The following is a 17,566-nucleotide window of genomic DNA, read 5'->3' as shown; positions in this document are numbered from 1 at the left end:
GGCTTAAGTGGAGAGGAAATGTTTTGAGAATGATGAGGGCAATGAATGTACAAATGCGCTTTACACAATTGATGTATATATGGATTGTGATAAGAGTTGTATGAGCTCCTAATAAAATGATTTTTTTTTAAATTATATTTACTTAGAAGCATTCAGAATGTCAACAAAACAGTTGCAACTTTTTTGTTGTTGCTGCAATTACAGAGTGGTATTCAGTTAACAGAACAACAATTATTTTGTATAAGCTCTATCATAGACAACTGAAGAGGGGAAAAAAATGAAACAAAAAAAACTACCATCCCCATATATAACTAATTTGTGCTGGGCACCAACAAGAACCTGCTTTAAATTTCCATGCCAATTAACAACCCCATACTAGACCAGGCAAGGTCAGTGGCTATTGAAAAGACCACCAGGACAGGGCTATCTAAAGACACATTCGGTAGTGTGTTAACTATTTAAAAAAAAAGACACTGTACAGTTTAAAATCAAATCTTACACAGCCTTATGTTTCAATTTTTTTCTTTAAAAGGAGTGAGTTGTGTACAGGGGGGTTAAATGCTTTACAGACAAGAAAAAAACCGTGCTAGAACCAACTTGTTCCTCATCATCATCTTCTTCATCTTCGTCTTCCTCGTCCTCTTCCTCCTCTCCATCTTCCTCATCGTCTTCGTCCTCCTCTTCCTCCTTCTTTTTCTTGCTTTTCTCGGCCTTGACGATGCCCTTTTTGGGAGCATCGGGCTTCACTTCAGCCCGGTACGCAGCGATATCCTTTACATATTTCTCCTTCAGCTTGGCGGCCTTCTTCTCCAGGCTGCTTGTCATCGGCCACAGCGTGATTCCACACCTCTCCCAACTTCTTCGCAATGTCCCCGATGGACAGGCCAGGGTGCTCGCCTTTGATTTGGGGGCGATACTCAGAGCAAAATAAGAAAAAGGCCGAAGGAGGCCTCTTGGGTGCATTGGGATCCTTGAACTTCTTTTTTGTCTCCCCTTTAGGAGGGATATTAAGTTTTCATTTCTCGCTCATCATGGCCCTTGTCCACCTTACACGTCTTCAAATTTCCCCTTCTCTTTAACAGACATGGTCTTCCACCTGCCTGAGCACTTCTTAGAAAACTCTGAGAAACCGACAGAGGCATCCAGTGCTGCTGCTTATGTTCCTCCCGGCAAGTTTGCACAAAAAAATGCATTATGATGACATTTTGCCTCTCGGCTTCTTAGGATCGCCTTCTTAGGACTGCCCATGTTGTTATCTTTTTATGTCGTCCGCGAGGCACAGAGTCACCCAGTGTCTTCTCTATGGAGCTCAATGTACTGCAATGGCTGTGAGAGCAGGAGCCAGACGCAGCCTCCTCACTCTCTCCACTCTGTGAAGAAGTTTTAAGAAAATTGAAAAGTGCACTGATGAAGAAAAGGCCAGAAAAGTTACTCCGAGGAATTATTCCTCCATCCTGGTAGTGAACCTGGATCTTTCTTTGAGAGTAACAAGGACTGTCCTATGAGAATTTCACTAAAAAACTTACCCCATCCACCCAGCAGCCTGATCTTACCCCTTCAGAATAAGACCTTTTTGTTCCCAAAATCCAGAGGGCATTTAAAAGGAATAAGATTCTAAGACCCTCAAGAATGTCAAACTGCTATTTTGATGTAAATTTAAGAGTACAGAATTCTTCAGGAAGTGTTAAAAAATCCACTGTCATCAAATATTTCTATGGCAATACACTGAGGTAGTGGACAGACTTTAGGCCTCAATGCAAGAACACTTTGTTCTAATAACCTGGCATTCCGTGATGCTCACTCCCCACATGTGTGCATGAGCAAATGTGATGAAGAAAGCTGATGGTGCCTGACTATCAAAAGATATCGTGTGCTCGCTTCAGCAGCACATATACTAAAAAGATATAGCATCTGGGGTCTTAAAGGCTTGAAGCTAGCACAGGAGCAACAAGCCCACATGGAAGAAACACACCAGCCTATTCAATAATGAGGTATTGAGGGATCGGATAACCCAAGACCCAAAACGAACAAGCAAAACCATATTCGTGAGGGCAAGGGAGGTCAGAGCAGAGACCCAAAACCCATCTGTAAACAATGGGACATCACCTCACAGAAGGGTGACAAGGAAGGGATGAGTCAACCAGGGTGCAGAATAGTACCGATGAAATACAACCTTCCTTTGGTCCTTGAGGCTTCCTCACCCTCCACTATCATGAGCCCAGTCCTGCCTTTCACTGTGGGCTAGACCGGAGAATGTACATAGGTACAGATAAAACATAAGAGCTTACAATCCACGAATCCACGAACAGAAATGGGAGTAGCAATACTAGGAGGGTAGGGGGAAGGTTGGGAGAGGAGGGGGTTAAGGGGGAGATGCTCGCAATGATTGACATATAGCCACCACCACCCCACACAGGGGGACAAACAACAGAAACCATAGGGGAAGAGAGACAGCGGTTGGGGTAAGATATGAAAATAATAATAATCTATAATTTATCAAGAGATAACAGGGGAAGAGGGGGGCTGATACCAAGGACTCAAATAGAAAGTAAATGTTTAGAAATGATGGCAACATATGTACAAATATGCTTAATACAACTGATGAATGGATTATTATAAGAGCTGTAAGAGCACCCAATAAAATGATCTTTTAATAAAACAACATTTAAAAAATAATAAAATAAGAAACCGGAAGAAAAAAAGACCACTGTCATCAAACTGATTCCAACTCATAGTAACCCTATCTAGGGTTTCTGGGGCTGTAAATCTTTAAGAGGGCAGACAGCTTCATCCTTCTCTTGAAAAAGAACTGGTGGATTGAACCAACAACTTGGTACCTTGTGGATAGTCATCAAATGTCTACACGCACAGGACCACCAGGGCTCCTCCTTTTGGGGAAGGGTTTGATGAAAATACCACCTTCAGAAACACGTAGGTCTTGATGAAGGATGTGTTTAGAAACAAGTCTAATATTTTTGTTTAATACAGTTTCTAATACCTTTTTATTTTCCCTTGCAGACAATGTTCCCAGTGTCCTCAACTCTATGTACAACTATTCTTACCTAAAGGTGGTACTCCTTACCACAACTCTTCATTCGCTGTGGTCAAACACAAGTTCATTCACTGACCCTGGGGAAATAGCTTTCCCAGCTTGGCAAGCTATCAAAGGTACCACTTAGAAACTACTACTTTGGCTGCAGACCCATTTTCATTTTTTCGAAGAAATTTTGCGGTGGTCATTCCATTTCAAATTTTCTAATTTTTCTGGCCAGCACTTGCCTATGAGTTGCAAATATTATTAGGACTTCTTAGTCTAGCAATGTCAACAAAATAATGTATTCACATAGCTCAGCTATAGTGTCATTACATTGTAAACACAGTACTTTGCCCTCTAATTCAGTAACAAAGCAATCCATACTCAATTGTACCTTAAAAGCACAACACCAGACATATCATTTTCTTGTTCTGACATGATGAGTATGCACTAATATTAAAAATTAAATAAAACGTGATGGAACAGAGGTACTCATGGCACTTGCAATACTGTTGAGTTGTAACTATGTTACTGCCGTTGATAGTGTGTGAGCAGCACTGTGAAGTGATGCGGACGCCCCATAAGTTTCTATCAGAACCAATCAACTCAGCTCTGATGTCAGAAAGCAGCTAGAGACAATAAAAGCTGTCTCGCTCAATGAGCATGGTTGTACTGCATTAACACTTTATTTATGGACACTGACATTTAATTTCATACAATGTCTCCATGTCTCAAAATAGATCCTTTTCAACCATTTAAAAGTGTACAAATCTTCAGTGGCACTTAGGCCCTACAGAAAGAGACAGCAAGCCAGCTTTAGTCCATAAGCCACATCTTCCCAAACCCGGCTGGTAAAGGCAGTCTCCAGCACCATGAGAAGTTTAGGAAGAGTCAAGGACAGAGCTGCTATAAGCTACCCAGGAAGCCATCCCCACTCCCAATTAAGACTGGGTGGAATATGAACAAAGGACGCAGGTGGTTTAAAATTGAGACTTGCTTCTAAAACAACAATATATGGATCCTGATCCGGATGCAGAATGCCAAAGAGCTCTTCCTATGTTCAAAGGAAAAAATGACAAGAACAAGTAGCACAGAAGTTAGTTCATTTTGTAAGAATTACAACAAATTGCAGGACACCGTCAGAGACCCCAGGGTCGATTACAGGAAGGAAGAAAGACCATCACTAAAATTAGACAACTAAGATAAGAAAACAAGGACTTCCAACAGCAGTATGTCAAAATGTATTCACCCCTGAAACCCTAGACAGGTCCAGCCATTTTCTAGTACTGATATCAATCAATGTTGCTATTATAAGGAATATAAACACTGGAAAAGAAAACATGCCATCCAATGTAAAGTTGATCACAGCAACCATGCACCTCTGGAAAACCAGTGGGGGGCAGGTGTGTGTGTGGGGGGCATTCAGTTCCATCTTCTGGCACTGAAGTGATGCAAAGAGTCAACTTGACTGTCAGAGATAAAATGTATAAATTTTCACAGATTACCAACACTTCTAATTCCACTTTAATCCACTCATTACCATATCCATGCCCTAGAGTAACAGAACTATAACTACAGTGGGTGTACTTAATTTCCCAATGGAATATGCTCTACATTAGAATAACATCCAATGATGTCCTGTATTGCCTATAAAGAAAGTCAATAGGAGTCATTAACTGAATACTGATACCAAGATTTCTAGAGCACCCTGACCCAGATATGTCCTTCTTTCATTGAAAGTGACTATTTCCTTGCAATGGTTTTTATGTGAAACTCACTATAAGCCAGCTGTGGATAAAGACCGTCAATTAACTGTTTGCTCCTTCAGAGTTGCCAGAAACCCTCTTCTACCAGGATTTATCGACTCTCCAGTTTCCAAAAATGTCAAAATGCCTTAATGGACTTGGAACCTGCAAGGAAAGCTACACTTATTCAATATGTAGGTAGCATGTCATGCTCATGTATTCCAGGTATATAAGACTCTCAAATATATTGTTTAAACCTCCTGATTAGATTACCTAGAGGGATATAACACTTTTAATTTTGCCAAGAAATGATTCGTTAATGAGGAGAGGAGTAATCAACAGAAGTTCACTCGCTTTCTCTGCCAGAAATAGAGCTGTACAAGAATATCCTACGCCTTCACTCAACAAGCAATTGAGACAGGACTGAGACGGACAGGCCCTGCAGGCTGTGGACAGCCAGCTCTTCTAGAAGCGTTCACCCATCACGACCACATAAACTCAGCAGCAAACAGGACAGAAAATGAAATATTTACAGATGAAATGGGATGCCCGAGATGCCTCGAAGTAATTCAGTAGGGCAGGAGCTAATGACGAGAACACAGATAAAACAAAGTTGGCTATGTGATGATAACTGTATTAATATTAACAAAAAGTAATGAAAATCAATTTCTTAAAAAATCATTTTATTGGAGACTCATACAACTCTTATCACAACCCATACATCCATCCATTGTGTCAAGCACATTTGTACATTTGTTGCCATCATCATTCTCAAACATTTCCTACTTAAGCCCTTGGTATCAGCTCCTCATTTTTCCCTTCCCTAATGAATCCTTGATAATTTATAAATTATTATTATTTTGTAATATCTTACAATGTCCGACGTCTCCTTTCACCCACTTTTCTGTTGTCTGTACCCCAGGGAGGAGGTTATATGCAGATCCTGTGATCAGTTCCCTATTTCTCCCCACAACTTCCCTTCCCCTCCTGGTACCACTACTCTCATTATTGGTCCTGAGGGGTTTATCTGTCCTGGATTCCGTGTTCCCATCTTTTATCTATACCAGTGTACATCCTCAGGTCTAGCCGGATTTGTAAGGTAGAATGGGGATCATGATAGTGGGTTGGGGAAGGAAGCACTAAAGAACTAGAGGAAAGTTGTATGTTTCATCGTTGCTACACTGCACCCTGACTGGTTCATCTCCTCCCCACCACCCTTCTGTAAGGGGATGAAAATAATTTCTTTAAACACAAGCAGGCTAAGAGAAGACTGAGCAAAGGATATAAAATGTGTTACTGGATAAGAAAACAAATGAGCTATTAAAAGACAATCAACCAACAAACTGGGTAGCTTAAAAATGGGCAAATTCCTAGATACATGTAAACTTCCTACATTGGCTCAAAGAGAAATAAAAGATCTCGATTCTGCTGAGACAGATAACAGGTGAAGAGATTGAATCCATTATCAAAAACCTTCTAACAAAGAAAAGCCTTGGACCACAAGGCTTCAATGAAGAATTCTATCAATCCTTCTCAACCTTTTCAAAAAAAAGGAGGAAAATGGAATACTTTCTAATTCTATAAGGCCAGAATCATCATGGCTTTATGGCCAAAGATACCTTAAAAAATAATAAAACTACAAATAGCCTCTGAATACAGATGCAAAAATCCTCAACATAACCCTAGCAAACCCACACCAAAAGCACGTTAAGGAAAATGTCTATGGGGGTGCTGTATGGAAATTCTTTTTACTTCTTTCTGGCACCTTTTGCTATTATTTATTATAGAGATTTACTAATTTTTACTAACTTGTCACAAATCCTCCTCCACTCCTGAAGGACTGCCTAGAAAAATTATATTTATATGTTAATTAGAGAGATCAGATCCTCCTACTTTATGGTCACACCTCCATTGTGTATTATCAAGAAGTAAGAATGACAATAATCAGTTTTGTAAGAATTATAACCAGGATCAACTGGGGTTTATCCCGGGATGGGAAGGTAGTTCAACATTAGAAAAATCAATGTAACATTCAAAATTCCAAATTTACTGTCTTCTAGCCAATTTCAATTCACAGTGATCCAATAGCGGCCCATAGGGTTTCCAAGGTTTTATGGAAGCAGACAGAAGAATGTATGGTCAGGAGAAAGACAGGAGTTCAACCCACTGATCTTTTGCCTGTCAACTGAGTAATCTCACCACTACACCAACAAAACTCACTGCCATAGAGTTGATTCCAACTGATGCTAACCCTGTAGCATTGGGTAGAACTGCCTCTTTGGGATTCTGAGACTTTACATCCTTATGAGAGTGGACAGCTTCATCTTTCTCCCATGGACCAGTGGATTAGAACTTTGGACCTGGTGGCTAGCAGCTCAGTGTGTAGCCTACTATGTCACCGGGGCTCCTACTACACCATCAGCATTCCCTGTCAGTGGAATATACCACATTAACAGATGGACAAGTTCCACTCAACCAATGCAAAAAAGGCATAGACAAAATCCAACACTCTTTCATGATAAACACATTGACCAAACTAGAAATAGAAAGAACTATCTTCAATATAAAAGAAATTTGTAAAATGCAGTACACATCATATATCATCAAATGAATAAGATTGAGATCTTTCCCCTGAGATAAATCCAAAAGGAGCAAAAGCAGGAATTTCAATAGCAAAATGGTGGAAACAGCCTAAATGTCTAGTAACAGATGACTAGATGAACAAAATATGGTATATGTGTGTGTACGCAATCAAATATTACCCAGCCATAAAGTTCCAATCCACACTATAATATGTATAAACCTTAAAACTATGCTGAATGAAGTTAAGTCACTCACAGAAGACCAACTAGTGTATTATTCCAATTACATGAAACATTTTGAATAGGCAAAATGTATGAAAACTATAGTTTCTGAGTGGTTGCCAGAGCAAAAGGAAAGGAGGCCATCTTAGGAGACATTGAGCTTCTGTTAAGAATGGGAAAATGTGGAAATGGATATGGTGATACTTGCACAACAACTGATGTCACTGAAATGTCAAACTTGCAAATATTTTGTTATGTTTTACCATCAAAAAAATTTACCAACCTCAATTGTAATCAGAGAAATTCATTTTAAATAAGGTATCCTATGTTCATGAAATACACAAAAAGTTAAAATACTAATCTCTAACATTAGCAAGTGTAGAAAGAAACAAACTAATAAACTCTAAGCATAAATGTAAATGGGTACCGTATTCCCTTTGGAGAATAAATGCTTAAGAATCTATCCAATTTATAAATGCTCAGGTCACATAAGCCTGAAGTTTTATTGTTAACACTATCTTACATAAATGTTTACAAAAATAGTCTCAGATTAACATGCTTAAAAAAATTATGTTCCATGCTCAGTCTTCATTTGGGTTTCAGTAATTCCTCTTGGTTACATTACTCTTCATCACACCCTACCAGGCCTCCTACACCCTCTTCGCCACTGATTTGGATCACTTGTTGTTCCCTTGACCCTGGGTTTGTTAACACCACTACCTTAAACCCCACCTCCCCTTCTCCCATGTCCCCCCGGAACTAACTGTCGGTCCCGTTGTTTTCTCCTCCAAACTGTTCATACAGCCTGACTTATTTAGACAGACCTGTGGAGATAATAACATGCACAAAAACAAGATACTACAAGCCGACATTCAGCTGAAGTCCAGAGCACATGAACAGTTAAAAACAAAAAAAAGTTATGAAGCTGTTCACGAAAGTATTCTTTTCTACAGTGAAAAACTAGATTTAAAAAAATTACTGCTACATCTGTACAAGGGAACACTGTCAATGTACTTAAATATCGTTGCAGGGAAGCAAATTATTTAATGTGGTTCTTCTAGCCATAGTCTCTGTAACTGCCACCAAAAGACCTTTTCCTAGTACGTAAGAAAAGGCAGGGAAAGACAATGACAGGATTCAGTTGAGTGGCTGCTTACAGGACTCGGTGTGACTGCCAAACTGCTGGGTATTAACTAAGCCATCTGAGAAGGAGGGGGAACTTCACTACCAGCAAGAGCCAGGCATTGAGTGCAACCGCTGGACTCTGTGTGGTGAACCTGTGTAGTAAACCTCTTCAATCCAGAAAGGCAGCTGTGACACCAGGGGAGTGGCAGATGAGCAGCAGCAGCAAAATTAGGAAGCAAATATTAGAGCCGTGGACTTAGCAACCCACAGAGCAAGTAAAGCTGAGTGCTGTTGGACAGGAGGCTGCCTGGTGGAGTGAGTTGCCTCTGGGCACGTAATTCAGGGAACTAGACTTGCTGACCAACGAATCTAAAGCTTAGTGCCTTCGGGTCGGTTTTCTGGAATGGGGTGTCTCTGGGCACTTGATTTGGAGAGCTGAGCACCGTCAGGTTGAAGCTTACAGTGGAGTGGCATGTCCTTAGGACATTTATTAGGAGCCCTAAAATAATTTTGTAACATGTCCTGACTAAACAACTGCATCCTGAGCATTTCCACCTGCTTGGTAACCTTTTAACTTCCATAATAAACCCCATAATCATAAGCATTGTGAGTTCTGGGTGGCCACTGCAATGTGTTACAGGCCCTGACAGGCAAAGGAAAGAGTGCTGTGGGAGACAGAGCAACTACTAAAAATGCAGCTGCTTACAAGACTGGGCAGAAGGAAATCTCTATGTGTACACCTGGAAAGGTGGCTATGATCATACTGTTGACTGCAAAAAGGTGCAAAACACTGTGAATGTTTCATTAACAATGGCATTTATAAATTTGAAAAATACATCAAAATCATTCTGAGAGGACAAACTCTAAGCTATCAACATTTATCTCAGAGAAAGAAAATGATGTGGTTATCAGAGGAAATGAAAAACTTTACTTCATACATTTCTGTTGTCTTTAATGACAAGCATGTGTAATTTTTGTTACTAATAATTATATACGTATATAAATTAAATAATTACCTTTAAATGCATTATTTGTCATTATTCCACAATTAAACTCTATGAAGGAAGTTTAAGTCACTAAATCCATGGATCGTTAGGTCCCCTGAGAGTCTTTTATGCACCTAATCCCAGCACGAAGCAGTTTCTGGTTCATAGGTGTTTGCTAATTGTCAACCAAATTAATTGATTATAGAAACAGGGAGGATGAAAAGGACCTTTCTCCAAGAAAGGTCTTTTAACTATTCTTTCACTTTTAGGACAAGGACAGTCTTGAAATCAGACAATAATTTTTAGTTTCATATGTCTCAGAAAAACTAAAAATTACAGTTTCTTTCTCTTATCATCTTTCAAAAGTTACAAGTGAAGAAAATTTGTTTTATATACTTTCCCAAAATAAAAACTGACATTTACTAGAACCATGAGTATAGAAACCAGTTAGTATACAAACACTTCTAAAACCAAACCCAATGCTGCCAATTCGAGGCCAACTCATAGCTGCCCTATAGGGGAGAATAGAACTGCCCCCAAAAGGTTTTCATGGCTGTAAATATTTAGGGAAGCAGACTGCCTCATCTTCCTCCTGCAAACAACTGGTGGGGTCAAACCTAGACTCTGGGTTAGTAGCCAAACACTTAGAGCTCCCAGAAAGTACTTATTATAGGCACAGCTCTTATCCCAAAGTGACTTTTCAATACACTCGGGTTTAAGCTGAATACACTTACGTTCTCTGTATTCTATTTCTGCTTCCTTACGCAGCTTCTTCTCTCTGGCAAGAGCTTCAGGGCTTCCCCACACCTCCAATGATCTGTGCACACACACGGCCACCAACAATGAATAATTTTAATGACTTTATCTTACCCACATTCAAATCTAAATAAATTATTTGATCAATCAGGTTATCTTTAACAACCAGTTGTAAAATCCAGTAACTATGAGAATTGTATAACAAGGCATTAAAGGCCATTAGGCAAAACATAAAGCAGTTAATTAATGAACTTTTCTAAATTAAATATAACAAAAAAGTACAACCAATTTTCCTCTAAATTAGACATATTTTTGGTTAACAAGTACCTATCAATTAGTTCCAGAGAAACAAATTTATAACAAAAAAATATTCTCTTGTCTTAAAATGTTATATTAAAAAGTCTGAATTGATCTATTTAAGTGTGATATTATTAATCATAAATTTTACTTGTACTTTTATTCTAAAAGATGTATGTTCTTACTTTGTCTCCACATCTGATCGCAAGTATACAGTAAACGACTCAGTATCTTCATGGGGGCTTCGTCGTCGGATTTTTCGAAGTTGTTCTAGATCACTAGAAAAAGAAATGTATTGAATTAACTCCGGAGTCCAAATCTCACATAGCTTATGAATTTAATGCTGATAGAAAGTTAAAAAAAAAAAGCAAGTACCCAACAGAGCTTTATCTTAAAAGAATATATATCTGCACGTATATCCAGATATATAATAAAACATATGGGAGGGCAGTTATGGAAGCTTCTTCATCAAAACCAAACACTGAGCTTGAAGGCTAGGATTGGCGCCTCGGGGGCATCCAGGTCAACCGTTATAGCATAAAGATAAGGTTCTACATCCTAGTTTGGTTAAGTACCATCTGGGATCTTAAAAGTTTGTGAAGTTACCTAAAATACAACTGGTCTCTTCCCATCTGAGGCAAAGAACAATGAAGAAAACTGAACAGTCAAGGAAGCAATTAGTTCAAAGGACTACTAGCCCGCATGAACCACAGACAACTCTAACCTGAGGCCAGGAGAACTAGAGGGTATCCAATACCGCTACTGACTGCTCTGACCAACCAGGAACACAACAAACGGTCCCAGTCAGAATGGGTGAATGATGTCCAATAAAATGCAACTTCATTTCATAGACCAGTTACTGGTGTGACAGAGACTACAGGAAACCCCAACATGACTCTCCTAAGATAACCTTCTACCTTGGAACTGAAGCTACCTACTCCCTGAGACCACTTTTCAGCAATATGTTAGAGTAGTTTATAAAAAATAAACAACGCCTGGAAGAAACGTGCTCCTTAGAGCATGAATCATAGAGACTAAAAGGGCAGATGAGGAGACAAGAAGGGGTGGGGAACCAGACCAAGGAAGTAGCAGCAGTGTGCTGGCACATGCAAGGGAGCGTGAGCAATGTCATGGAATAATTTGTATTAACTACTGCTGAATGAACTAATATCCTGGGCACTTTTTCACCTAACACCCAATGGTCAAAAAAGAGTACCGATCAGAGTAGTTTTGAATGATAACATTTCATACGCAGAAATTGGTCAACAAACAGCAAAAATAAGAAGAAAAAATACCCAAATCCTGTTGATGCTCAAAATAGTTACTATAACTGTAGAGACTCATTTCCTCCTCAGTACTTGTTTTTTCTCTGCGATGAACATACTGTTGGGATCTTGATGTACACACAAAAAGTGAAAGGTGGAAAGAACATGGACTGATCAGAGCATAATCCTCCTACTTAAGAATTTTAATTAAAAATTTAGTCATAGTTCTTTACATCCATATTAATACTATAGTAGCAGTAAACATCCATTAGTATCAAGTGATAAAGGATATATATCAATTCCATGCTAGGAACCAAACCTATTTTTTTTAAACAAAGAAATCACCAGCTATCATAGGTTCCTGAAAATGTTGGACCAGACATCAAATAATTGGTTATTCTACCACCCTCTCTTCCACTAACTCACTATATTGGGTGGGTCAAGTCAATGACTCAATTCAAAGAATTTTTATGAGAACGTAAACCCTCTCTGTGAAGTATTATTATTACTCTATGGGAGGTCCAAGGGCAGTGAAAAAGAGGACGGCTCGGCATGCTGGGCAGGCACAGGGCTGCAACAATGGGCTCAAACAGCAACCACCGTGAGAAGCGGCAGGCCTCGGTGTACAGACGCTGATATGAGCTGGAGCTGACTCGAGAGCACCTAACAACAACAAGGTGAACCAGTCTGACTAGGTTATAGCTGCATAGCAGTGTTACCACATATACTCGAGTATAAGCTAACTTGAATAACAGCCGAGGCACCTAATTTTACCACAAAAACAGCATTAAAAATGTCCTGAAAAACTCGGCTTATACATGAGTATATACGGTATATTGCTTGCTGTTTTGAAAGTTATGATGCTGATTATAGGCATCTTTATTTCTTGGTAATACACCATGGCAGGATGGGCCCAGCCATAGGGTAGGAATAACAAATGGTCTGATTCATCTGCTATCTCTAATTAGCAACAAATCTCCCCTGTAAATATTGCTCTTCTTCCTCAGACGAGGGGAGAAAGTTTAAATTAGTGACAAATATTATTTCAATAAATCCCTGTGATTAAAATAAACCAAAATATACCAGGCAGTAAGTAGTAAGAGAATTTACACACAACAGCAAGCACAGTTGGAATGTTAACAAAAATGTAATTAAGTACACAACGCACTAGCCAAAAACAGCAACTTTAAAAAAAATCAAACGTAAATATGCTAATAATCTCACTGGCAATTCTGCTTCATGCCATTAACCTCATAATAAAACTCCTAAGAAGGTCTTTGTGTGATAGAAGTTCTGGAGACCCTGCCTGTGAGTTTAAGCAGCAAAAACACCCAGAAAAGATGAGAACTGCTCATGCAGGGACAGAATTCAGGTTAGTACGATCATAATTTGGAACATTTTTGACTGAATAAAAATATTTCTTCACTTCAGAAAGGGGCCTTTGAGATGGCGTGGAAGTCCCCTAGGGTTCCCAAGGCTGACATCTTTACAGAGACTGCCCTTCTCGTTCTCCTGTGCAACAGTTGGTAAGCTCTAGCCATCTGGTTAGCAGCTAGCTTGCCCCACCCTCTTGGCCCTGCAAATAACCATGTGTGTCTTACATTAACAGGGCTTCTCAGGTCATACAGATTTACCTACCAGCCATAAGAGGGAGGAAAAGAGAGGGAGTTGCTGTTTAAGAAGCAAGGAGTTTCAGTTTATAATGGGAAATTTGGAGACCAATTATTAGTGTTGGTTGTAGAATATGATTAATATAATTGATGTCACTACATTGTACACATGAAAAAAGCTGAATCATAAATGTGTTACATCTATTTTTTATTATAGTATTTTTTAATCATTTTATTGGGAACTCATACAATTCTTATCACAATCCATCCATCCATCCATCCATTGTGTCAAGCACATTTGTACATTTGTTGCCATCATCATTCTCAAAACATTTGCTTTCTACTTGAGCCCTTAATATCAGCTCATTTCCCCCTCCCTCCCTGTTACCCCTCCCTCATGAACCCTTAATAATTTATAAATTATTACTATTTTGTCATATACATGTATTTTTACAACACCTAAAAAAAGAATGAAACGGTTAAAAACTTTTTCCCTCATTTTAATTATTCACTGTACCTGGATTTAAGACAGAACTCATTTATTGCTCTGACTCCAGTGATGAAATTATTCTGAGTGTACTTTGGTCCATATTCTCTCTTCTTAAGGACTGCTTTGACTGAAACAAAAACATATAGAAACATCAAATATGCACTTTTAAAGTTGCATTTCCAGAAGCACATACCCTAATGTTTACATGGGGACTGACCTCTTTGCTGATGCAGTGAAGGGCTTAAAAACAAATTCTCCAAAGCGGGTTAGAATCCAATTACCTCTGGAGCAACCTCCCTTGGATTCTGTGGTTCACTGGTGACTCCTGCCAAATGCTAACCTTCTGTCTCTAATGGACACCTCAAACAAGTACTACTGCTGTCTATCAATTTAAGACCGTTTTCTAAATTGTTCAATGTGTGATACTGAACTGAACAACTGAAATACTGAAAAATAACTGACATTTCAATTTCAAAAAGTTTAGGTAGTTCAGTGTCTGACAAACTGAGTGCATCAACATTTTATAAAAAGTGAAAACAGAAAGCAATAAAAGAGAACTGCACATAATTGAGATTAAGTGCTTTTGGTGAAAACTTGTTACAGTTATATAATTTATGTGTACACTACATTTTTGTATAAAATGTATTTATTTGGGCTTCTGTCAAAAAGTCTAAAAGCCACATGACTACTTCACAAATTGTTAACAAAGCTGAACCAAACGAAAGAACACTTTGTGCCAGCAAAAACTACTACAGGATTGAACAGCAAATGCTTTCTTACACAAGAAAACTCCAAAAAGGTCATAGAAAAATGGAACTAAGAGAAAAGAATTTTTCCAAGAACTTTATGAAGGCCCCTTAAATATATTTTTACTACAATGAGTTTTTTAAAGTTTATTACAGATTATAGGTAAATGGTCTCCTATAATAGTAAATTACTTTACTATTAACAGGTACTAAAACTGCTAATAAAATGATGGCCCGAATAACACAATACTAATTTGCATCAATAAGAGTCTATGAATCAAAAATTACAATGATCAATGGTCTGTGATTATGTTGTAAAAGCATATGAAGTCAAACTTTTCATCAAACGATGCAGATAGATGACATAAGCAAACAACTGAAGGGCGAGAACAAAACAACAAGAGCCAGTGTGCTCTCCTTCAAATGACCACCTAGCAATTGCATGTCGTATTCCTATCTAATTGCTTATGCGTTTTCTGTTCTACTTCCCAGGTTGAAAGAGCAAACCCTAAAATCACCCATCACTGTAGTGGCTACAAGGAAGTGGTGGCGCCATGGGTTGTTCGCTGGCCCACTAACCCTACGGCCAGCCCCGAGCCCACCAGCAGCTCCTGCTCCGTGCAGATTCCAGCCTTGGAGACTCACCGGGCCAGCTCTTTCTCCCAGCCCTACAGGGCCATTAGAGTCAGAACCAACTTGGCAGCCGTGAGGGTTATTTGTGTTGTTTTGTTTCTCACATTGAGTAAAAAGACTGTTAAAATAACACAAAAAGAATGCTAAAACACATTATCACATAAAGTCAAATTACAATGACTACATAAGAATACCTCAAAAAGTAAAACTTAATATAAAAATGAAAGCTACTGAAAAAAGACACGCAAGGAAGTTTAGAGTTCTTTTTAGATGAATTTCAGATCTAAACTGCTTTGTTTCAATAACCCATAAATTCAAAATCAGATGAACTCCTCTGAAACAGAGAGAATTACATCTCTCTTCACAAAGTTCATTTTAAAAATCCATTCAAAGAAGCTAGAAATCCCTGATGGTCTATCCTGACACACATTATTGATGCTGGTATTAACTGTCACATCAACAGCAACTTAAATCTAAGTGTGTACTCTGCATTATCTTCAACGTTCCTTAAAAAGAGGTCCCATTTTTAGCAGTATCTTATGAGAAAAAACTATGGCTCAGAGAGTAAACTCTGACCATGACCAAGTAAACCGCCCAAGATCACAGCTAGTAAGTTCTGGAGCCACACAACAAACCCAACCTTGTCTGACCAAAGTCACGATCCTCATTACAAAGCTTTGCTGCCTCAAGAAATATGGTGCTTTGGAGACAGAGCCACAACTTTCAGCAAACAGCAGGACTGAAAGCAGGAATTCCTGCAGAATTCATTGACACCTGAATAAAGAACACCATGTTAAGAATGTCCAAACCACCTGGATTTGGACAAGCTATAGCTGGTAGGTGCTGGACCTCTTGTTCTTTATTCACATATGTCAACAACAAAAAATACAATGGTTCAGCAGTTGATGACTACTGTTTTTCATTACTTCTTTCTTTGGACTTCTGAAGAAATAATTAGCACAAAATTTGTGACTGAAGACAAAATAAACTGCATTAACTTTTGAAAACAATACCTTGAGGTGACAAAACCAGAAAGACTCATACAAACTAATTTTGTATAGATTATTCAAGACATCACTTTAATAAAGAATAGAATATATTTACCTCTTACTTGGAGCGGCTCTTGCTTCATAAGTGTAGCTTTGATTCCTATATTTTCTGCTGTAAAATTTATTAAAAATGCTTACATTATATCATTTTAAACAACTATTTTCAAACAAACCTATAAATTGAGTTAATCGTGATTTTTATGTTAATTTAGCAATGTCTGAAAAGATATACATTATAGACCAATTTGGAGTTCTCTCACAAATGCAAGAGTAGTCAAACATTTAAAAAATCTATTCATTCAAAAAAAATATATTCAATCCCCTCATTTCAAAGTCTACAGAAAAAGCATTTAATAAAACTCACCACCCATTCTAAGCTTTCTTAGAAAATTAGAGGAAAGAAGATAATTTCGTTAAAGGGCAAGACAGACCACCTACGGGGTATTCAATGGTGAAATTTCAGGTGCCTTCTCTTTAAAATGAAAAATAAAAGGAATTACACCAAAGATGAACCGTGAAGATGACTATTCTTTTCAAAACCGTGAAGATGACTATTAAATAATGCTAAGATAACTGTGTAACCTGTTCCCTCCTTTAGCAAGTAAATATAATTTCATTTTCCCTCTATACTTTTAGAGTTATTACTCTAAATTAGTTCCTCTTTGTCTTCTGCATAAGGAACTCTGCTAGCATTGTGGATAATTGGTCGGCAAACTACAAGGCTGGCAGTTCAAACGCACCAGACACTCCAAGGCCAAAAAGACAAAACTGCCTACTCACATAGAGAAGCCCTAAATTAGTCGCTGAGTTGGAATCGACTTGATAGTGGTGGTTTGGGTTGTTGTCTTCTGCATATTGTTGTACAGAAATTTCTATCTTCTGCATGGAAACCCAGGTGGTCTGGATACTCTTTTTTTTTAATTGTTTTATTACGGGTTCATACAACTCTTATCACAATCCATACATACATCAATTGTACAAAGCACATTTGTACATTCATTGTCCTCATCATTCTCAAAACATTTG

The 17,566-nt window shown here is 38.5% G+C and overlaps 1 protein-coding gene across 1 annotated transcript in view; it reads right to left on the bottom strand.

The window, feature by feature from the left end:
- The window catches only part of SLC30A9 (solute carrier family 30 member 9), a gene marked incomplete at its 5' end in the record, with an annotated part of 87,319 nt that overhangs the window by 44,963 nt on the left and 24,790 nt on the right, over window positions 1-17,566 (bottom strand). The window contains 4 exons of the mRNA XM_030888551.2: window positions 10,429-10,511; window positions 10,933-11,025; window positions 14,140-14,239; window positions 16,596-16,652. Of these exons, the coding sequence (XP_030744411.1) occupies window positions 10,429-10,511; window positions 10,933-11,025; window positions 14,140-14,239; window positions 16,596-16,652 (333 nt within the window). The remainder of the gene's footprint in view (window positions 1-10,428; window positions 10,512-10,932; window positions 11,026-14,139; window positions 14,240-16,595; window positions 16,653-17,566) is intronic.

Source organism: Echinops telfairi, unplaced genomic scaffold (genome assembly GCF_000313985.2).
Source record: "Echinops telfairi isolate 266 unplaced genomic scaffold, ASM31398v2 ScPeMD7_7468;HRSCAF=8506_0, whole genome shotgun sequence".
In the NCBI taxonomy this organism is placed as follows: Eukaryota; Metazoa; Chordata; class Mammalia; order Afrosoricida; family Tenrecidae; genus Echinops; species Echinops telfairi.
This window is presented reverse-complemented; position numbering and strand designations above follow the sequence as displayed.